This window comes from Odontesthes bonariensis, chromosome 3 (assembly GCF_027942865.1).
Source record: "Odontesthes bonariensis isolate fOdoBon6 chromosome 3, fOdoBon6.hap1, whole genome shotgun sequence".
Lineage (NCBI taxonomy): Eukaryota > Metazoa > Chordata > Actinopteri > Atheriniformes > Atherinopsidae > Odontesthes > Odontesthes bonariensis.
The window spans coordinates 1,903,703-1,926,535 of NC_134508.1; the positions used below are offsets into that span (position 1 = coordinate 1,903,703).

General features: G+C 45.0%; 2 protein-coding genes across 3 annotated transcripts in view; one reads left to right on the forward strand and one right to left on the reverse strand.

Moving 5' to 3' along the window:
* The window catches only part of cenpp (centromere protein P), a 195,015-nt gene extending 192,863 nt beyond the window's left edge, over nt 1–2,152 (reverse strand). The window contains exons 1-2 of one of the 2 annotated variants that reach the window (XM_075460073.1): nt 2,027–2,152; nt 622–779 (exon numbers count right to left, since the gene is read on the reverse strand). In XM_075460073.1, the coding sequence (XP_075316188.1) occupies nt 622–779; nt 2,027–2,035 (167 nt within the window). In that variant the 5' untranslated portion in view covers nt 2,036–2,152. Of the gene's footprint in view, nt 1–621; nt 783–2,026 lie in introns of both variants that reach the window. The other variant, XM_075460072.1, reaches the window with a different exon arrangement.
* Nucleotides 2,153–2,810: 658 nt separating this feature from the next.
* Nucleotides 2,811–21,669, forward strand: nol8 (nucleolar protein 8). The gene is made up of 18 exons (XM_075460074.1): nt 2,811–2,865; nt 4,035–4,157; nt 5,456–5,518; nt 5,766–5,844; nt 6,593–6,740; nt 6,821–7,104; nt 8,193–8,428; nt 9,436–10,568; nt 11,572–11,751; nt 11,823–11,942; nt 13,303–13,399; nt 14,980–15,118; nt 15,207–15,290; nt 18,417–18,721; nt 18,962–19,115; nt 19,424–19,485; nt 19,568–19,650; nt 21,425–21,669. Exons 2-18 carry the CDS (start codon nt 4,037–4,039, stop codon nt 21,482–21,484), a joined length of 3,348 nt encoding a protein of 1,115 aa, XP_075316189.1. The 5' UTR covers nt 2,811–2,865; nt 4,035–4,036; the 3' UTR covers nt 21,485–21,669.
* The last annotated feature ends 1,164 nt before the right edge of the window (nt 21,670–22,833 follow it).

Genomic DNA, 22,833 nt, shown 5'->3' on the forward strand with positions numbered 1-22,833 from the left:
TTATATTTAGCCTGTCGAGAATAAAATTCCGACTTTAATCTCGACATTTCAACTTTATTTTCGACATGTTGACTTTAATCTCGACAGGCAAAATATTATTATTTTTTCTTATGCCTGGCCCTAATACTCTTCCGTAAAATTCAAATTCGTCTAGTAGCTCAACATTTTTTTTTTTTTTAAATATTTACAATGATTGTATTAACAACAATAATAATACCAATTCTGGTAAAAAATACTACTACTAACTAAATAATAATAAATGACATAAACAAATAAATAAAAATCAATCAATCCATTTGAGAAGAACTCAGCAGTCACTGCTATAAAGCCTTATGGCTGTGGGAACAAAGGACCTTGATGAACGAATATGGAGCAGTAACCATGGTAACCCACGCCAAAGTTTAGGGGCGACCCCTGCAAAAGCTCGATGGCCTTTGGTTTTTAGCCTGAATTTAGGCACATCCAGGTAAAGTTTGTTAGCCGACCTCAGAGCTCTGATTGGTCTGTGAACATGTACGAGTTCAGCTAAATACTCGGGTAAATCATACTATATACTTTAAAGACAGTAATGTTAAAAAGTAAACTGATGTGGGGCACATAAAGGGCAAAAATCCAACTCACAGGGCATCCTGCATTGGTCCCCTGAAGTGGAGCGTTAAGTCCTTTTGGTTTTTCTGCTGCTGGAGACTCAAAGCTCCAACTTCCGCCTGCAGATACCCAATCTGAGCCTCCAGCACCTTCACCTCCTCCGCGTTGTCCTCGCTCATCTTCTCCTCCATCTGCTGGTGCAAAACACCAAATTATTCAGTTACTGCAGAGATACTCATTATGCGGCTCCTCAAGCTTTAATTGGCGGCTCGCACTCGCATAGTAGCTTATAACAATATGGTAACAATACTTTTTTTCAAATAACATACAGCGAATACTGCACAGTATTAAGTATTTTTATTAAGTATTAATTAAGGCTTAATGGTGTTTCCAAAAGGGGGCTCTGTTAAACCTGGCAACGCAGCCCGCTTAAACCACCGTCACACCTGACTGCAGTGCACGCTAGCTCCTTTAGCCGGTTTTTAATTAAAAAAGGGCAAAAACCAGCACAAAAACCAGCACAAAAACCAAACCAAAATCAGCATGAAGATGCCAGAGAGGGGACGAGCAGGCAAACGTTGGGTGTATCACGAGATGCAGGCACAATGGATGGTTTTTAATTAAAAAAGGGCAAAATGTCTCACTATGATTACAACAACAAACTACAAATACAACATGAAGAAAGTCGAGGACATGCACGCCAGCTTCCGCTCATCCCTGTATTAAGGTAAATGTGGTCTGAATTGAACATGTATTGGCTGTGTTGTTTCTTTTTTTGTGGGATGTTTTATATGTAGAAATGCATATTTGCAAAAAGGGGACTTTAGTATGTTGTGGTAAAAGTGGCTCTAACCTTGATTTTGCTGCCAATGTGGCTCTTGTGAAAAAAATAGTGAGTATCACTGAGTTATTGGAACAAAAACTAGGGAATCTTGAGCCCTTATTTCTTCATAGTATGCTACTGTTCAGTTTTCTTCAGAGCAGGGATCCGCTGTCCTGCAGGTTTTAGATGTTTCCCTGCTTCAACGCACCTGATTCAGCTCATTAGCTGGTTTCACAGAATTGAACAATCTTTTGAAGAGCTCCATTTAATCCGAATCAGGTGTGTTGAACCTTATTACTCTATATAGTACAGCCAAATCTGAAGCTTGAGTTTCAAAACTTAATCACATTTTAACTACTGATTTTATCTATTGTTCTTATTTCTTTCTTTTTTTGTTTGAAATTTAAATCGTGCTTTTTATTTCTACTGTTTTAATGCATCTCTCCAGATAAACATTTTGCCTATTAGCTCTGCCCACAGCGTCCAAATGTAGCTAACAAATAACATTAGCTGTCCGCGTTCACTCACAAAATAAGTTAACTGTTATATATGTTTTAAATTCCATTCATATAAAGCTGCGCTGTCCCTGCTAATAAAATATAAAGTTATTTTTACTCGATTCATCGCGCCGTTTCTTCGAACTCAACAACCAAAACAATTTGGATTTCCCTCTGGACTCTACCACTTTGTGCCGGTTGAAGGGGGGAGCAGGTGTTTCTGAGAAGTACGTTCAGATTGACAGTTTGTTTCAGTTGATAAAAATACTACAGAAATGAATAAATGTAAGTTTTGAATACACAAGTGAAAGTTTTGGTGTCGGTAAAAGACGCCAAAAAAAACTAAAATGACCGAGCTGGAGTTTGTGAACCCACCTTCTGCACAGGAAGTTACCGGATACACCAGCTGCTTCTTCTTCTTCTTCTTGTAATTTATTGGCGGTTAGCATCCGTAATGTTGCATTACCGCCACCAACGGTACAATTATGTAACTGCGGGTGTGGAGCGTCGACGAAGGAGTGACAAAATAAAATAAAAGAAAGAAAGAAAATAAATAGACAAATAAATAAACAATTCACTAAATAAAAAAATAAACTAAATCCTTTCAAAAAGTCCTGTAGTCTTTAAGAAATTAAACACAAATCTCCAAGCTGAGGGCACAGAAAAGGAAAGTAGTCCCTCAAGAGAGAGCCGGAGCTAATCAAAAATCTTGTATTTAGAAGAAAAACATATATTTTAATCATCTGAATCATCGTAAGTACGTTGTTAAATTAACATAAATAACTGAATTTACTTCTGCGTTTATTTGTGTGGGATTTTTTAAGAGTTCCTAAAGCTTATTCTAAAATTAACGTCCGCGGAACGTTTTAGTTTTGCCGAAAAAATGTCCGGAACAAAATGTCAGCAGGACACCACCCCGGACTCAGATTACAGCCGCACCACCTGGATACATGTGAGGTAAACATTTGTGTCTCTTAAATGTTCTTATAAATGAAGCATCAGGTTAAATGGTGATAAGTCTGGCAGATCAGTAAGAAGTCAGGCCGTGTAGAGGAAGTAGTTGTAGTTCAGATGGATTAAGTTGTAGTTCAGGTGGATGCAACGCTTCTTCGGCTCCTGCAGTTATTCTGTGTTGAGTTTCAGGCTGAGGTGGATCAAAAACGTTGGGCTGATATTTTTGGTCCTCTTTATACAGAGACTGTCCATTCTGGAAGCTTTGTAGTTGTTTTTAAAATCAGGCTCACTTTTCTTTTTTGACTGACTTTGACTCATCACTGCACGGTTCTGCCTTAAATCATCATATATCATCATAGTACAATATAATGTCAATTATCCATATACCCTATATTTCTTATTGGTTCAGTCTGCCCAGTTAAATTTATTTTTACCTTTTATTGTTAAATGTACAAATCTGTTTTTATTCAGTTTACTGATGTTTGTTATTATTACTATTATTATTATTTACCCTACTCTTCATACTGTAGATTTGTATATAGCTGATGTTTATTCTCTATTTTTATTATTCTATTCTATTTGCTTGTTTTTCCTATAATTGTTTACATATCTTTTATGCTGTACGCTGTTGCAACACAATAATTTCCCAAATTGGGATGAATAAAGTACTTATCTATTTATCTATCTATATTATATTTACATTTAAGTTTAACAATAAGATAAGATAAGATAGTCTTTCATTAGTCCCACAGATGGGAAATCATTGTATGTTTGTGAATGTGCAGAGATTGTGTTGTATTGGTTGTTACTGTGTTTAATATGGAACAAATCACTTTAGCAGCCAGAATATATACAAACAGAATAAGTATGGATTGATATTTACAGAGTCCCAGTGATTGTACATTAATTAACAGTAAAGTGCTGCATTCACCATGGCAGTATATACAAAAGTGGAGGTTGGCTATTGTCTTTTTCACCGTGTTTTTATAAGATGATGATGGATGATGCAATCCTGCTTCATTTGATCAACAGTTAATTATATTTTTGGGCTCTGCCTAAGTGCAGATAATCAAAGTCGCTACCTGTCAGCGGACTTTTGATAGATTAAATATGTTCTGTTGGATGTGTTGGCACAAAATGGCGGTCAGTGATGTTTTGTTGTCCCTTCGAAGCAATGCGGCGGCTGTATGTCGGTGGTTTGAGCCACACAGTCACCCAGAAGGATCTGAAGGATCGATTCGGAAAGTTTGGAGATGTGGAGGATGTGGAGCTGCGGACCAAGAGGGACGATGAGGGTGAGGAATCTGATACAGTCATGGCAGAGATTCTGTTAACTATTGGAAAACCTGCTTGAGATCAGCCATAACTTTCAGAACAGCTTCTGTTTTATCGTGTCTGACACTTCAGGGCTGCGAGCTGGACGTGAACATTTTTTTTAGCATGTTCTTAAAAAGGTTTCAGTTTTTATTTGCTTTTCCATTTAAAAATGTAACATTTGCCTTAAAGACATGGTTGGTAATCCTGTTCAGAAACACATTTTGTAATACTGGGTGAAATGGTCCGTCTATCCTGAGAGAAATCTATACAAGATGTATTTAGAAAAAGGGACGAAAATAATCAGACCTCTGTGGCAGCTGCAGGACTGAGAAAAAGCTGACGCTGATCTCGGATTGGTCGCCTACAAAAAACCAATCAGATGCCTCTGCTTTCTGCCTACGCCCCCCTCTGCCGGCTCCCTGCTCCATGTGCGCATGCGGTTCTACCGGCTTTGGACGAAGCACTGACGGAATGGGGAGGGGGGGGTGGAGCTTAGAGGAGGGGCCACTTTCGAATCTTGCTAGCTCTCTTGCTAGCTCTCTAGGATTACCTACCATAGCTTTAAGTTAAAGGAAACTTTTGGGTTTCTCAACGCTCATTTGGTTACCTATAAATAACACATCTGCAATTATTCCAGAAGAAATGTCAAAACTAGATTTTTGAGCTTCTTTTAACACCAACGGCGAGTTGCTGCTGCTCATAAAAAAAAAACAAACTGCTCATAAAGTGAGTGAAACTGCAAACATCCACCAAGGATGAATTAGAAATAAATAAAGGAATTAAAAAATGATTTCACAAGTATTGATAACATTCTGGAAAGGAAAAATATCCTGGATCCGACACCTCTTTTAAATTTAAAAATGTCATGCAAAGCTGTCCTATGCTTTTTAAAGGGATAGTTCGCCTCTTTTGACATGAAGCTGTGTAACATCCCATATCAGCAACATCATTTCTGAACATCTTCTTACCCCCTGCTGCGTCCTGTGAGCAGAGTTCCAGCCTCGTTTTGGTGTTGATGAAGGTAGTCCGGCTAGTTGGCTGGGGTTTAAAAAATGAAGCGTTTTGCTTCTCAGAACAATATGCGTTCAACAGAGTAATACATTTGCATCACAAAATGGTTCTCCAGGAAAAAGTCAGACCTCACAATCTCTTGGCCCTATTTTCTCTCCCTGCGTATCACTGCCTGCTGCCGATGTTCATCGTGGATATAAAGTGTGTTTTACTGGTTTTATAAAATCTATTTTAATGTATTGTCTCTTAAACTCTTCTCCCGCAGGTGTGCCTTATAAAACCTTCGGCTACATCAACATCAACATTTCAGACGCCGACCTGAAGAAATGTGAGTAAAGAGAATTCAGTGAGGCGGCAGAATCCTGGAAAATGATCCAAATGTTGCGAATTTGTGCTGAAATACTCAAAATATTTAATTTCTTTAATGATTTTTTTACTTGTTTTTATATGATGCAGAACACCAACTGAATTTTGAATGTTTCCATGTTGTGCAGGCCTTTAGTCGGAATCAGGAGTCTCAGAACAGACTCGTGGGTTATTTGTCGAGTTTCCTGATCTGTTGGTTTCCTCCGCAGGTATGACGGTGCTTAATAAATCCAAATGGAAAGGAGGAACCCTGCAGATTGAAACGGCCAAAGAGAGTTTCCTGCACAGGTACGGGGACATGTTTATATCAGCATGATGATCTGAGGTCTAAGGGGGGGGGTGCCGTTAAAGGAGAATTCCGGCTATTTTACAAACATATCTCATCTGTTGGAGACCCAGGAAAGTTTGCCAAAGGGAAAAACGCGAGACATTTTCATGCCCGCTGCACAAAGTTTTCCAATTGCGCTGATTTCCATGAAAGCGGGCTCTATCGGGCAAGCTTTTAACCTTTCCTGAGGCTCAAATGTGTATCAAAATACTTTATACCGAATTGGCCGTGGTGTCTCGCGTTTTTCCCTTTGGCAAACTTTCCTGGGTCTCCAACAGATGGGATATGTTTGTAAAATTGCCGGAATTCTCCTTTAAATAAGTGCTTTAAATGTTAAACAGTTGTTTTAATTATCAAATTTATTTATATAACACATTTCATGTACAAAACAGTTCAAAGTGCTTCACATAAAATAAAAGCATTGCAGCAGGGAGTGGAAGAAGCATTAAAATACATAAAAGAATATAAAGAGAAACAAATAAATGAATTTAAAACCAGCAACAGTCCAGATAAGTTCAAAGATATCGTGCAGATTTCATGCATTAGTGACCAGTTTGCAGATGATTTTCTAAGAATCAATGAATTCTGTTGCCGCTACAGACTGAAGTAAAGTTTAATTTTACAATAAATTCTGCAGCAAATCAGTTTAAACTCTGCAGCTAAAGCCTCAGTTTGAACGCAGAAAACATTGTGCATGTGTTCCTGCAGGCTCGCTCAGGAGCGGCAGGAGGCAGCGGAGCAGCCGCCGGCAGCCGAGGACAAGAAGCAGAAACTTCTGGACTCGTTTAGCAAAGCCGGCGTTGACAACTTCACCATGAAGGCTGCGGTGCCGGGGACCGAAGTCCCGGGACACGAGGTGCAGTTAAACCTCCAGCTGTGGATGATAGATGGTCCCGTGCTGGTGTGAGCGAGTCGTTGACTGGTCTCTGCTTTCAGGACTGGGTGGTCAGTAAGTTCGGTCGGGTCCTGCCCGTGCTGCAGCTCAGGTGTCAGAAAGGCAGCAAAGCTCGAACCGTGAAGTTCGACCCGTCGAAGTACAGCCACAACATCCGCAAGCTGGACCGCAACGCCACGGATCAGTCCACGCCCGTCAGCCAGCTCACCTGGGAGGTGGAGGGGGGGGACGATGACATCAGCAAGAAGAGGCGGGGCGAGTTCCCGCCCTATGAGCCGTCACGGCCCAAGAGGACTCGGACGGATGTGGTCAACGCCTGCGACAGGTAAGCACCGATGAGTTAGAGTTTCTGTGACCTGCAGATCCCGAACCAGAAGCTTCCTTTAGAGGGAGCACGGATGGAACATTCCATCCACTCATTTAAACACCAGAACCAGGGCTGGGCAACGATTCAAATGTTTAATCTAATTAATCTCATGATTTCCCTGATTAATCACGATTAATCACATTTGTACGCAGAATCCAAAAATGAATCCAAAAGTAGCGTATAGCTTTTAGCATTTAGTTTTATTTTAAATGTGCTGCCATATGAATGAAAGTGCCATAACATTTGTTGTGCAAACACACTTTTAACATCAGCATCTTTCTGTAGTTTTTATGTAGAAGCCTCGCTCCACTGTCTGTTTCCTTGAATGACTTGCTGCTATCAGTTGTGTGTTTTGCCTTTAAGTGATATTTTAGACTGGAACTACTACGCTGAGAAGACAATTCAACTTGGCAGAGTTTACAGATGACTTTGGTTCTGTCGACTCCGCCGTCTGGAAGAACTTTAACATGAAAATGGCCGAGTAAAAGTTCCGTACCCTTCTCCATGTTTGGTGGATCCGCCGATTACTTTCTTTTCCTGTTCCACAGCAGACAGCAGCAGACTTTTACAGAATAAAAGCCTGTGAGCAACAGACTTTTACAAAATAAAATAAATAATAAAACAGGGGTGGTCCGTGGCGTAGTGGGCTGAGCAGGCGCCCCATGTACAGAGGCTTTAGTCCTCGCTGCAGCTGGCCCTGTGCTGCATGTTGTTCCCCCTCTCTCTGCCCCCTGCTTCCTGTCTCTCTGAACTTTCCTATCCATTAAAGGCACAAAAGCCCCCAAAGAATGTTTTGTTTTTTTAAATAAAATAAAAAAACAAGAAATAAAAAACAATTTTTAAAAACTGCATTAATGTGCGATAAAATATTTATCGGCTTTAAATAATTAATGAGTTAACGCGATAATAACGAGTTAACTTGCCCAGCCCTAACCAGAATCATTCAGATTCAGCTCCATAGTTCAGTACATTCCTCTCTGAGGATTGATTGTGAGGGGGACTTTAAGGTGAACATTTAAGAAGGTTTCATGTTTCTCTCCGGTTAGATTCCAGCCTCCACCTGTTGCCTCCGACCGTCACACCGAAGCCCGTCGGCTCACCAACGGCCGCGAGAGGCCCGCCGGCCGCGGACCGGCTCAGAGGAAGCGTTTCACCGACAGCGACTCGGACGAGGAAATCCGCAGGCTGGTGGCGACCAGCTCCCATGATGCTTTGCAGCAGGAGGAGGACGATAACGTGGAGGTGGTGGGGCTCGACTACTTGGTCACATCTGGACACAAAGGTAAAAAACGGGTTTGAAACGAGCAAAAGCTGCTGTTGGGTGATTCTGATCCGATAATCTTTGATATGTAAACGTGTTTAGAACTTATTAAATGGTAGATGATAGCACTGAAAACAACTTTTACTGTGTTAAAGGGACAGTTCGCCTCTTTTGACATGAAGCTGTATGACATCCCATATGTCTCTCTTTCTCTCCCTTTTGAGTTCTTTCTTCTTATTCTTTTCAAAAGGTGCTCGAAAACTCTTGAAATTTTGCGAGCGCCACCTGCCAGTCGACGACATGAAAGAATCTAAACTTTATATTTTTGGGAGTCGCTCATTGACTCTGTAGCGCCCCCTATGATGCTTAAAAATGGTCCCCGCATTGGGGTTAGTTTTGCGTGGGACGACGAAATTCGGTACACTCATTCATCATGCCCAGACGCACAAAAAAGTCTCATGCCGCCATGGTCCCACGTCCACAGGAAGGCGGCCATTTTGGATGGAAGGTGCGTTTTGGTGCCATTTTTGCCAGTTCCACACCTTGCATATGATCGAACTCGTCCTACAGATTTAATGCTACAGACTTCAAACTTGGCCAGGTTACTCTTAAGACATGGGGGGGAAAATCATGGAGAAACTTTTCCAAACTCTGAACGGTGTGGGCGTGGCCAGGTGGTGAAAATCGTGTGATGGCGTTTGTGATTTGAAAGCCTTATCATCATCGTAAGGTGATGAAACTTGGCACACACGTCCACCCTGTCGACCTCGTACGTATGTAAAGAGTATCGTGTGTGGGCGGAGCAAAATGGCTCAGTGGCGCCCCCTAGGAATTTGCAAAAGCCCCTCCGCATTGGGGTTATTATGTGCTCGTACGTATGCCCCAACGTGCACACAGGCTCGGTCCCGCATACAGCTGCTTGCAGCTTTCTAGTTTCTGTCTGTTTCTTTTTGCAACAACGACTGATTGATTGATTGTGTGGTAACTGGTCGCTATAGTGATGTCCAAGTTTTTCTTTTTGATTCCAGGGGATGAGGACGGTTACAATTCGGCCGACACAGACGAACTCTTTGCGTCCAGGAAGAATCCCCCTGAAGAGAAACTTTCCCCCCCGACGGTCGAGCAGCTCTCAGGAAACCACACGAGCAAAAAGGCGAAGAAAAAAAGTCAAACACAAACAGCAGCCCTGCCTGTAGCCTCCTCCTCAGAATCAGGCGGTGATGAGGATGATGAGTCGGCAGATTCATGCTCAGATTCTGACTACGAAGCCATGTTTTCTAACGTGACCCATCTGGAGATCTCATTTACCGACCTGCAGAGGCTGGCTGAAGAAGCTCAGCAGACCCCAGAGACTACAGCTCCCAGCATCCTCGGCTCCGGCCCCGAACCGAACGCCAGCCCCGCGCCCAAAAGAGGCAACACGCCCGAGGAGATCCTCGCTGCCCTGCTGGAGGACAGCAGCGAGGACGAGAAGAAGAAGAAGAAGAAGAGGAAACGAAAAGGCGCCGCGTCCACGTCGCTGCCCGTCTTCCAGGGGACGAAATCCCTGAACGCAGAAAGTCAGAGGAGACGAGGAGGAGAAGAAGAAGAAGAAGAAGAAGAGGAGGGACCAGGAAGTGGGGTTAAAAAACAGAAGGGGAACTCTGAAGCTCCACAGGTGAGCCGCACAAAGGCAGGCGGCAAAAGACAGAAACACTCAGAGAGGAAGACGTCGGGGGGCAGTGAGGAAGAGGAAGAGGAGGAGGAAGAAGAGGAGGAGGAGGAGGAAGAAGAGGAGGAGGAGGAGGAAGAAGAGGAGGAGGAGGAGGAAGAAGAGGAGGAGGAGGAGGAAGAAGAGGAGGAAGAGGAGGACATGGCTGCTCCTAAAGCTTTAAAAACGGTTCCTCAGAAAGCTCTGAAGCCAGAGGCCGACTCTTCCTCGAGCTGCGATAAGGAAGACGAGAAAAAGGTTGTTTCTGTGGAAGCGACCTCGTCCTCGTCCAGCGAAGAGGAGGAGGAGGATGAAGATGAAGAGCGGGCTCCTCCCCGGCAGGCGCTGGGACCCGAGGAGGAAGAGGAGCTGCAGAGAAAGGCCAACGCGAGGAGGCTGGCTGCCCTCCAGCAGAGGCAGAAAGAGGCCGAGGAGCACAAGAAGCTCATCCAGGGAGCTCTGGCCAACCTGGTGGGTCCCTGTTTGTGTTTGTCCCTGTTTGTGTTTGTCCCTGTTTGTGTTTGTCCCTGTTTGTGTTTGTCAATTCAACTTGGCTGTAAATGCAGAAGTTTTTTTAAAATTTATTTTGAAATGTGTGCTTTTATGTTGAAACCAGTAAAACAGGAAGTAGCGCCGGTTAGCTCCGTGAGCTTCACACCTGTAGCGGTGATGTTAGGTGCTAGTTTATCTTTATTTTATTCCTCCATGCTTCATGGTGTTTGCTGTAATTGTGTGTATGTGATGCATTCAACAGACTTTTACAATAATAAAACCTGCGTTAATGCGCCATAAAATATTTCTAGGAGTTAAATAATTAATGAGTTAAAGGTAGGGTAGGAGATCCTGGATTTTGAGTCCAGCGAAGCTGCATTTTGAAAGTACACAGGTAAAAAGTCCCAACCCTTTTCTTCACTTTCCCCCCGAAGCCACGCCTCTAGAGTACATGAACGCGCACGAGTACGAAGGTGCACGAGCGCTGTTCTGACAGCAAGCATCGATCGTTGCCGTATTTAGTATTTAGTATTTAGTTTATGCTAACTATACGTTTAATAATGCTGGGTGCTAGCCAAGCTGGCTCTAGTTTAGCTTCCTGCCAAGCTTCTGGACGCGTAATTCGTTCACGGAGCAGGGTACGTGCACAGGGGGGAGGAGGGGGAGGGAGGAGCAGGTTGCAGTTTGATAGACGGCATCAGTATCCAATCATTGTGAACGGTCCGTTCACAATGATTGGATACTGTTTTTCGTAGATTGTACGTTCTAGAGGCCACTAAAACTTTTCATATTTGTGTCAAAACTTTTAATTAATTGGTTGCAATGGGGGTGTGAAGAGTATTTCAAGCAATATGTAAAAAAATGTTCCAGAAAAAGATCCCCTACCCCGCCTTTAACTCGATAATAACGAGCTAACTCGCTCAGCCCTAGTAAAAATGTTTCTTCTTTGCATGATTTTTATGTTTTTGTTGAATATCATCAGGACGCTCCAGCTCCAAAAGCAGGGAAACACATCGTCTTTGGTTCTGATGACGACGATGATGAGGAGGAGGAAGAGGAGCAGACGGCCACACAGAAGACCCTGTTGGAGGACAGCCAATCAGAGGACGAATCCACTGGAGATGAGGCGGTAACCAATCAGAGTGCCGCAGAAAAAGAGAAGGTTTGTGATGTTCTGAGGCTGCTTTCTCCTGGAAGAAGCCGTCGCTGTGTGGTAACGCTGCCTGTGTTCAGGTGGCTTCGGGCTCTCGGCTGTTTGGCAGCAGTGAAGATGAGGACGAAGGTGATGAAGAGGAGGAGGACGGCGGCAGATTTGACCTCCGGCCTCAGTTTGAGGGGCGAGCGGGACAGAAGGTGAGAAGAGAAGTTTGCTTCCAGACGTGAAACCTCCACACGGGGCAGAATTCAGATGAAAATGTCCCAGGAGGGTGAAGGAGACGGTGTAGGTTCCAGATCGGCTCGGGTTCCGTCGTCTGCTGAATGCGTCACACAATATGGCCGTCCGCTTGAATGGGAGTACATTGTGATTGGCTGTAGTAGCCATAGTAACCGTAACTGGGCGCTGTGCGTCGGAGAGTTTTTTTCTCGGTCTTTCGGTGATCGGCAGCAGCTATGGAGAGCTTTTACGAAGAAATGAAATATTTCCTATCTATCTATCTATCTATCTATCTATCTATCTATCTATCTATCTATCTATAAGTTTGTCTGAGCCAGTCACAACTTTTTAAAAATAAAAAATGTATTAAAGATTTTTAACAAAATGTACAGAAACCTGTGGCATGTATACACAAAGGTAAATCGTGTTGTACATGTTTAAGGCACACATAAGGTTATAAGATAAAAGAAAAAAACGAGCCAATCACAACTGTCCGACGTTCAGCCATATTGTGTGACGTGTTCAGCAGACGACGGACGCCGAGGCGATCTGGTACCCATACACCGGTGTTCCCTCTTCAGTGGGTGGAGATGCTGCACCTGGTGCACCTGAGCCAAAACATTATGACCGCTCTCAGGTGACGAAATGTAAATGTCAACATTCTAAACAACTTCCTTTAATATAGGAAAATAAAAAATCACCTTTTAGGGACGAGTTCGTGGCCGTAAGAAGCGACTGAACCTCGGTTGTGTTGGCGACTGATCAGGTGATCCATCAGCTGCTGTGATCATGTTAAAGAATCCCAACATTTGGAAGGAATCTTTCACATATGAAAGGCCAGAAGAAAACCTGCGTTAATGCGCGATAAGATGTTTATCTGCGTTAAATAATTAACGCGTTAACTCGCCCAGCTCTAGTTGTTGCCCCAGCGGCGGAGGAAGGAGGACCAGGTAGTGAAGGCGGGATTCAGGCTGTTAACGAGGCTGTCCACTTCAGCACCTCCGCCGGTAATGCTAATGCTAATGCTAACAGGGAGACGGAGACGAGTCCATTGTTATGCTAGCGGCTATGTGAGTGAGACTGCATTTGCACACAGATTAAGCTACATAGCAGACTTTTGTGGTGATTATTTGCTGGGCATGTATATTTATTGATCGATACTGTAGTCATGTGACCACAGTGACCTCGCCATACCTCAGCTTTGGCTGAATTGACGCCGCTGCACGCTGCATCGAGTGGTTCTAATGTTTGGGCTCATCGGTGACCGTTTTAAAGAGACGGTTGGGCTCAGAACTGTTGTGGTAACCAGTAGTTGATGTTTTCTCGTCTGCTGTCCAGCTGATGGCGCTGCAGACTCGCTTCGGGACAGACGAGCGTTTCCGGATGGACGCTCGCTTCCTGGACGAGGACGGGAAGGAAGAGGAGGAGGAGACGGGTGAGGATGTGTGGAGGATGGCACAGTCCCAGTTCCATAAGAGTTGGGACGCTGTGTGAAATGTAAACGGGAGCAGATTGTTATCTATTTCATTCACAACGGAACAAATAGTCAGGTTCACTGTGTACAAACATGTACTTTTGTGGGAATTTTTTTTGTAATCTGCAGACCTTGGGGATTCCAAAAACCAATGTTGCCACTTGAACAGACACCTGTATGGCGGCCATTTTGGAATTCCAAAACGGGCGCCATAAAATACAGAATTTCAGCTACCTTGGCCTCTAAACAACCTAAAAACTCAATTTAACATGCCGATCCTATGTTTTTTTGGTCAAGGAATCCATTGGTGACTTCAAAATTATGCTCAGAATCGTGCTGTGGCGCCCCCAAGGGGTGGGAAAGAAAATTGTGGCACCTCAAAGAAGTGGAAAAGAAAATTGTTGCTCTAATCCCCCTTAATGACCCCATGTCAGAAGTTCAGGAACAAAATACTTAAAATTTCTGCATATGATTATATAAACAATGACAAAGGTAAATTAAAACTCTAATCTGTACATAAATTAGATGTATATTTATTTCACCATAGGCTGGTAACAGTCGGGACTCAATATAAAATTCTTTATGAGGGGGCTGAGGGGCTAACCCAGTGTAAAGCCTAGGACAGATCTGTTGTCTCTCAGCGATGAGTCCAATCATATCGGATTGGAGACACTGGAAGTTCATACAGAGACATGCATGTATAGAAAAAAAGAAAACAACAGATAAAAGGGAACAACAGCTTTTTTAAAATGGGAGATTTCATGAAAAACATCAGGGAAGGCTTTGCTTATTTCAGCAGGACAAAGTTAACCCTTGTGAGGTCTTAACATTGTGTTTACTCCCTTTGTCCTACGGGTCAGAAATGACCCTTTTCAACTCAATTCAATACATTTTTATCATGTATTTTTTGTTACACAATACAAAAAGACAATCACCAGTTTTCAGGATTACACTTTTTTTTTTGTTTTTGGTCAGTTGGACCAACAGTTTTCTTGTTTTCTCAGTTTTCTTTTACATAATAAAGGTTTATTATTGCTATTATATAAATGTGAAGTAATTACTTCTGAATTAATTATATTGAAAGGAAAAAAAAACAGTGAACTTTTTTCTGGTGTTTAAATGTTTTTATAATTCACGGGTCAAAAATGACCCATAAGACAATCTTTGTACCCTAGTGGTGTACAGCCCACATGGAAACATGAACAAAAATAAAGTGTGACTTTTTCTAATGATGGGGTCCCTTTAGGAAAAGTCATACAATTTTAAGTTGGAAAAAGATAGTTTAAGGTATTTTTTCTACAGCTAAACATGTGGTGGGTCACTTTTGACCTGCAAGACAACAGGAGGGTTAAACCAACATAAAGTTGAATGTCAGGTTTTTCCACTTCACTCCCACGTTTGTGCATAATCTCATTTTAAAGAACGACACGCTTCATTAAACGTACATTTTCAAAACAGTTTGATGCTTCTGATGGAATACTTTGGAGGTTTTTAAGCTCTTGCACCAAAGTCAGACATGAGAACGACTGTTTGTGCCTCAGAACCAAAGAGGAGCCCGACTGAGGAAGATGAGTCTCTGGAGGAGGAGAAGAAGAAGGCCCTGTCCATTCTGCAGAGCGTCCTGGGAAGCAGCCAACAAGCCAGCAGCAGCAAGACGCCCACCAAAGCTAAAAAGTTCAGGTCAGCGGCCCATTGTGGACTGGAACATTCATTTAGATGGTTATAAAGAGTATAAAGAGATTTTAAAAAAACGTGTTTGTGTTTGCAGAGACGTGTCGGCGCTGCATTACGACCCGAGCAAGAAGGAACACTCTGCCTACGAGACCAAAACCGATGAAACCAAGAAGGAGAGGTACAGACCTTATCCACACCTGCTCCGACATCTGCCCTGACATCTGTCCTGACAGCTGCCCTGACATCTGCCCTGACATCTGTCCTGACAGCTGCCCTGACACCTGCCCTGACACCTGCCCTGACACCTGCCCTGACCCCTGCCCCGACACCTGCCCTGACCCCTGCCCTGACACCTGCCCTGACACCTGCCCTGACATCTGTCCTGACAGCTGTCCTGACAGCTGCCCTGACACCTGCCCTGACACCTGCCCTGACACCTGCCCTGACCCCTGCCCCGACACCTGCCCTGACCCCTGCCCTGACACCTGCCCTGACACCTGCCCTGACATCTGTCCTGACAGCTGTCCTGACAGCTGCCCTGACACCTGCCCTGACACCTGCCCTGACACCTACACCGACACCTGCCCTGACCCCTGCCCTGACACCTGCCCTGACCCCTGCCCTGACCCCTGCCCTGACCCCCGCCCTGACCCCTGCCCTGACCCCTGCCCTGACCCCTGCCCTGACCCCTGCCCTGACATCTGTCCTGACCCCCGCCCTGACCCCTGCCCTGACCCCCGCCCTGACCCCTGCCCTGACCCCTGCCCTGACCCCTGCCCTGACACCTGCCCTGACACCTGCCCTGACATCTGCCCTGACCCCTGCCCTGACCCCTGCCCTGACCCCCGCCCTGACACCTGCCCTGACACCTGCCCTGACACCTGCCCCGACACCTACCCCGACACCTACCCCGACACCTGCCCTGACCCCTGCCCTGACCCCTGCCCTGACCCCTGCCCTGACCCCTGCCCTGACCCCCGCCCTGACACCTGCCCTGACACCTGCCCTGACCCCTGCCCTGACCCCTGCCCTGACCCCTGCCCTGACCCCCGCCCTGACCCCTGCCCTGACACCTGCCCTGACCCCTGCCCTGACACCTGCCCTGACACCTACCCCGACACCTGCCCTGACCCCTGCCCTGACCCCTGCCCTGACCCCTGCCCTGACCCCCGCCCTGACCCCTGCCCTGACACCTGCCCTGACCCCTGCCCTGACACCTGCCCTGACCCCTGCCCTGACCCCTGCCCTGACCCCTGCCCTGACCCCTGCCCTGACCCCTGCCCTGACCCCCGCCCTGACCCCCGCCCTGACCCCTGCCCTGACCCCTGCCCTGACCCCTGCCCTGACATCTCATCAGTGCCCTGACCCCTGCCCTGACCCCTGCCCTGACCCCTGCCCTGACACCTGCCCTGACCCCTGCCCTGACACCTGCCCTGACCCCTGCCCTGACCCCTGCCCTGACCCCTGCCCTGACACCTGCCCTGACCCCTGCCCTGACACCTGCCCTGACACCTGCCCTGACACCTGCCCTGACACCTGCCCTGACACCTGCCCTAACACCTGCCCTAACACCTGCCCTGACACCTGCCCTGACACCTGCCCTGACACCTGCCCTGACCCCTGCCCTGACATCTTCCCTGACACCTGCCCTGACACCTGCCCTGACACCTGCCCTGACATCTCATCAGTGCCCTGACACCTGCCCTGACCCCTGCCCTGACCCCTGCCCTGACCCCTGCCCTGACATCTTCCCTGACACCTGCCCTGACCCCTGCCCTGACACCTGCCCTGACCCCTGCCCTGACCCCTGCCCTGACCCCTGCCCTGACCCCTGCCCTGACACCTGCCCTGACCCCTGCCCTGACCCCTGCCCTGACCCCTGCCCTGACACCTGCCCTGACCCCTGCCCTGACCCCTGCCCTGACCCCTGCCCTGACACCTGCCCTGACCCCTGCCCTGACACCTGCCCTGACATCTCATCAGTGCCCTGACACCTGTTACAGATGGATTATTGACCAGATCTGAATCTAATTTTGTTCATTTTAAATATAAAAACAACTAATTCAGGCTTTCTCATGACGAACAGCTGCCTAATCACTCAACAGGTAACTTTACATCTGAGCAGACAACAATCACATGTGGAGTTCCCCAAGGTTCCATCCTGGGACCTCTTCTGTTTAACATCTTTAACTCTGTCTGAGTTATTTTTTCTCCTCCGATATTATTCTTATTCTTTGCAAAAGGTGCTTGAAAACTCATGAAATTTTGCGAGCACCACCTGCCAGTCGACGACATGAAAGAATCTAAACTTTATATTTTTGGGAGTCGCTCATTGACTCTGTAGCGCCCCCTACGATGCTTAAAAATGGTCCCCGCTATGGGGTTACTTTCGCGTGGGACGACGAAATTCGGTACACTCATTCATCATGCCCAGATGCACAAAAAAGTCTCCTGCTGCCATGGTCCCACGTCTACAGGAAGGCGGCCATTTTGGATGGAAGGTGAGTTTTGGTGCCATTTTTGACCGATTCCACGCCTTGCATATGATCGAACTCGTCCTACAGATTTAATGCTACAGACTTCAAACTTGGCCAGGTTACTCTTAAGACATGGGGGGAAAAAATCATGGAGAAACTTTTTCAAAACTTAAAGGGCGTGGCCGTGGCGACGCCTCAAAGTTCGATGACTCGCCATCAGTCGCCACAAAAAATGAAGTCGCTTATAACTCCCACATATATTATCCAATCTGTCCCAAACTTCATACGGTGAATGCTGGACCCAGCCTGAACGCGCACATATTATCATAGTGACATCCACCTACAGCGCCACCTGCTGGTGGTCGGAAACGTCTTTTTTTTCCACAACTTGCATTTTATCGAAATCCTCCTACAGATTTAATGGTAACAGCTCCTAACTTGGACAGGTTACTCTTAAGACATGGGGGGAAAAATCATGGAGAAACTTTTCCAAACTCTGAACGGTGTGGGCGTGGCCAGGCGGTGAATATCGTGTGATGGCGTTTGTGACCCTGATGACCTCGTACGTATGTAAAGGGTATCGTGTGTGGGCGGAGCTAAATGGCTCAGTGGCGCCCCCTAGAAATTTTTAAAAACCCCTATGCATTGGGGCTATTATGTGCTCGTACGTATGGCCCAACGTGCGCACATCTCGGTCCCGCATACAGCTGCTTGCAGCTTTCTAGTTGTTCTTATATTTAACTGTTTAATTTTCTCGGGGACCATTCCAGAGTATTTCTGTCGTTCCACCATTTCTAAATCTGATGTGATCTGTTGTCTCTTTACAGCAAGTCAGCCCGGAGGAAGAAGAGAGAGGAGGCGCAGAAGCTCCCCGAAGTCTCTAAAGAGATTTATTACGACGTGTCGGGCGACCTGAAGGCCGTGTTTGGTCAGGCGAAGGATGCTGAAGGGGAGGAGAAAACCAACTGGGACCGGGTGGGGGAGGAGGAGGAAAGAGGGAAGGAAGAAGAAGAGGAAGAAGAAGAAGAAGAGCCGTCGTGTCTGCTCCCAGAGGATCCCAAGCAAGAGCAATCCTCCGGGTTTAAATTCTCCTTCTTCGGAGACGAGGTGGACGCAGGCAGCGCAGAGACGGGTGAGTTGCATCAGATTCCTGTCGCACACTTTCAGAGGGGAGGATTTTAAACTTTCTTTTTATTTATTTATTTTATATTTATACATGTGCATACATCTTGTATCTGTTGTCTGTCCTAAATGCCAAAGTGGTATTTTTGTTTTATGTCTAAACGATAAAAAAGAGAACCAAACGACAACAAAAAAAACACAAGATTATGTGGATTTTAAACTTTCTAAGTCTTCCTGTTTCCTCTTAAAGCCGAGTACAAGGTGGAGAACATCAAGGCCCCGAAGGTGTCCTGGCAACAAGAAGCTCGTTTCCGTGACAGCAGCTCAGAGGAAGAAGAAGAAGAGGAAGAGGAGCAGCAGGATGAAGATGAGGAGCAGAGCGGTACCGCCGCTAAAACCGCAAAGTGAGCAAAAATTCCCAATTAATCATTTAAAGTGCTTTAATTTGTTTTTAATCTGCTCATTTTTACAACTGATAACATGTCAGGAAAGCCTTCACTTGCTCAGAATCAGAAGTTTTCACGGCTTAGATCTAAGATTTAGCTGGTCGATAAGATCAGAGCAGAACATTTTATTTCATCTGACTGATGACGAAGGAAGTTTAGGACAGTTTGTGATCCACTAACAGGCAGAAAGGATTGAGCTTTGTTGGTGTTCAGGAGGAGAAGGACCTGTTGACTTATTATCTGAGTGTTTCTGGTGTTTCTCACAGGGAGGAGAATCCCTCGAAGCTCGACCCGTTTTTCTTCCACCCCGACGACGACCGGCTGAAAGGTAGATAAAGTTCCTCCTCCTGTCAGCAGCTGTTTCTGCTGCAAACCGTGAGGGAAATCTCTGCTTTCTGTTTCCCCCTCAGAGGGTCCGAGGTTGTTCTGTCGGGCGTCGCAGCTGGAGGAGGACAAGGAGCAGTGGGAGGAGAGGAGGAGTGCGCTCAGACAGGTGGGAGCGAGCTCATGTGTGTCAGAAACGGCCTCATCGAGCACGACCCAACAAACGTCCTTTTCATTTAGGCTTAAAGGGACAGTTCGCCTCTTCTGACATGAAGCTGTGTAACATCCCATATCAGCAGCATCATTTCTGAACATCTTCTTACCCCCTGCTGCGTCCTGTGAGCAGAGTTCCAGCCTCGTTTTGGTGTTGATGAAGGTAGTCCGGCTAGTTGGCTGGGGTTTAAAAAATAAAGCGTTTTGCTTCTCAGAACAATATGCGTTCAACAGAGTAATACATTTGCATCACAAAATGGTTCTCCAGGAAAAAGTCAGACCTCACAATCTCTTGGCCCTATTTTCTCTCCCTTCGTATCACTGCCTGCTGTGCAGACCGAGCAGCAAACACCGTAACAGGCGCGGCTGTCGGCAGGCGTCTCTCCTTTCCTTTCTTTTTCTTTCCTTTGCTTTCCTTTAATTTCCTCTCCTTTCCTTTACCTGCTGTGCAGACCGAAGTGCAGAGCGAGCAGTCCCCTGCTTCCGAGCAGCAAACAGCGTAACAGGCGCGGCTGTCGGCAGGCGGCAGCAGGCAGTGATACGAGGGGAGAGAAAATAGGGCCAAGAGATTGTGAGGTCTGACTTTTTCCTGTTGAACCATTTTGTGATGCAAATGTATTACTCTGTTGAACGCATATTGTTCTGAGAAGCAAAACGCTTTATTTTTTAAACCCCAGCCAACTAGCCGGACTGCCTTCTGTGAATCTTTTCATCATATGAAAAAGTTTTTTTTCCTTTTCGTTTAACTCATCGTGCACACAGTTTCTCACAGAATGATGAACTCCTCCACATGTATATAGCACATTTCATGTTCAAACAGTTCAAAGTGCTTCACATAAAATAAAAGCATTGCAGCAGGGAGTGGAAGAAGCATTAAAATACATAAAAGAATATAAAGAGAAACAAATAAAATCATTTAAATTAATTTAAAAACAAGCAACAGTCCAGATAAATACATGTGAGAGACTCAGCATTTCTGGGAGATTCTCCATTCCCACCAATCACATCTCATATTCATCTCTTTAGTTGTGAGATGTTTCACCAGGTTTCAATTTAATGCAGCGTTTACATGATTTCGTCCCAGCTTTTTAAACTTCTCCAGAGAAAATCCAGATAAAAAACCTGGTTGAACACCTCCCCTTTTTTTTTAGTGAGGAGGAAATAAATATAAATTAAAGATAAAGTACTAAAAATAGAGAAATGAATTCACCAATAAAATAGAGAAACATTAAATGTAATATATAAATAGTAATAATAATAATAGAATTTCTAAAACTAGTAGAAGGCGAGCAGCAGCATCTTTGAACATCTTTTGATTCTTAAACTGGGAATTTAAAACGGTTTAAAATCTCTAACTGAAGCGTAACTGTTCACTTGTCGCCCCCTGGTGGCAGCTTCTATAAACGCACTGTGGCTGACAGCTTTTCTCATCAGAACAGCTGGATCATCTTCACACACATCTGCATGTGTCACGTGATCAGAAGCAGCCAACTGCGTGAGGCTTTCCTGGCTGAGGAGGAACTGTTTAACTCACATTTTTCCATTCATATGTGGAGATTACTGTTCATATATTCACAGGTCTAATTCAGTTAAGCTGTTAAACTCTTTTTATGGATTCATGAATAATTTGGCTACAAAACAGAGTGAGAACAGAAGCTGAAATCATTTAGAGCTGCGACCCGATGAGCAGGCACGTTTACTGAAGATGTTTTACTGTCCTGCCTTCACAGGAGTACCGTAAGAAGCACAGGGACGCCCGCAGGAAGCTGACGGCCTCCCTGAAGAGCTGAGGATTGTGGGAAGTGAAGTCTTCCCGTTTATGGTCAGAGACACCATGAGCCGACGGGTTCTTCTTCTTCTTCTCTGAACTGTTGTTTTCTGCCACAGCAGAAAGGAAGCCGCGTGAATGTTTGAGATCATCCAGACTGACCAGATGTTTGTGTCTACTTTCATAAATCTGTAATAAAGACCGAGTTTTAGGGTCATTCGTCTCAATCTTTTGTTTTTTTTGTCTGGATGAGAAATAGAAATAAGAAGCAACAGATGTTTATTTTTTAGGGCTGGGCGAGTTAACTCGTTAGTTATTTAACACCGATAAATATTTTATCGCACATTAATGCAGTTTTTTTATTATTATTATTTATTTTATTTATTTCTTGGGGGCTTTTGTGCCTTTAATGGAAAGTTCAGAGAGACAGGAAGCAGGGGGCAGAGAGAGGGGGAACAACACGCAGCACAGGGCCGTCCGATGCAGCGAGGACTATAGCCTCTGTACATGGGGCGCCTGCTCAGCCCACTACGCCACGGACCCCCCCTGTTTTATTATTTATTTTATCATTGTAAAAGTCTTGCTCACAGGCTTTTATTTTGTGAAAGTCTGCTGCTCACAGGCTTTTATTTTGTAAAAGTCTGTTGCTCACAGGCTTTTATTTTGTAAAAGTCTGTTGCTCACAGGCTTTTATTTTGTAAAAGTCTGTTGCTCACAGGCTTTTATTTTGTAAAAGTCTGTTGCTCACAGGCTTTTATTCTGTAAAAGTCTGCTGCTCACAGGCTTTTATTCTGTAAAAGTCTGCTGCTCACAGGCTTTTATTTTGTAAAAGTCTGCTGCTGTCTGCTGTGGAACAGGAAAAGAAAGTAATCGGCGGATCCACCAAACATGCAGAAGGGTACGGAACTTTTACTCGGCCATTTTCATTTTAAAGTTCTTCCAGACGGCGGAGTCGACAGAACCAAAGTCATCTGTAAACTCTGCCAAGTTGAATTGTCTTCTCAGCGTAGTAGTTCCAGTCTAAAATATCACTTAAAGGCAAAACACACAACTGATAGCAGCAAGTCATTCAAGGAAACAGACAGTGGAGCGAGGCTTCTACATAAAAACTACAGAAAGATGCTGATGTTAAAAGTGTGTTTGCACAACAAATGTTATGGCACTTTCATTCATATGGCAGCACATTTAAAATAAAGCTAAATGCTAAAAGCTACACGCTAATTTTGGATTCATTTTTGGATTCTGCGTACAAATGCGATTAATCAGGGAAATCATGCGATTAATTAGATTAAACATTTTAAACGTTGCCCAGCCATAATAAATGATTATTTAAAAAATGGCGTTGTTAGGATTAACTTTGGGTAAAGAAAC

Excerpts from the sequence above, each read along its gene's own strand:
- nol8 (XM_075460074.1), top strand. The coding sequence starts at position 4,037 with ATGCGGCGGCTGTATGTCGGTGGTTTGAGCCACACAGTCACCCAGAAG. Across the intron at positions 4,158-5,455 it reads GACCAAGAGGGACGATGAGG|GTGTGCCTTATAAAACCTTC; the intron begins GTGAGGAATCTG and ends CTTCTCCCGCAG. Across the intron at positions 19,651-21,424 it reads GGAGGAGTGCGCTCAGACAG|GAGTACCGTAAGAAGCACAG; the intron begins GTGGGAGCGAGC and ends CTGCCTTCACAG.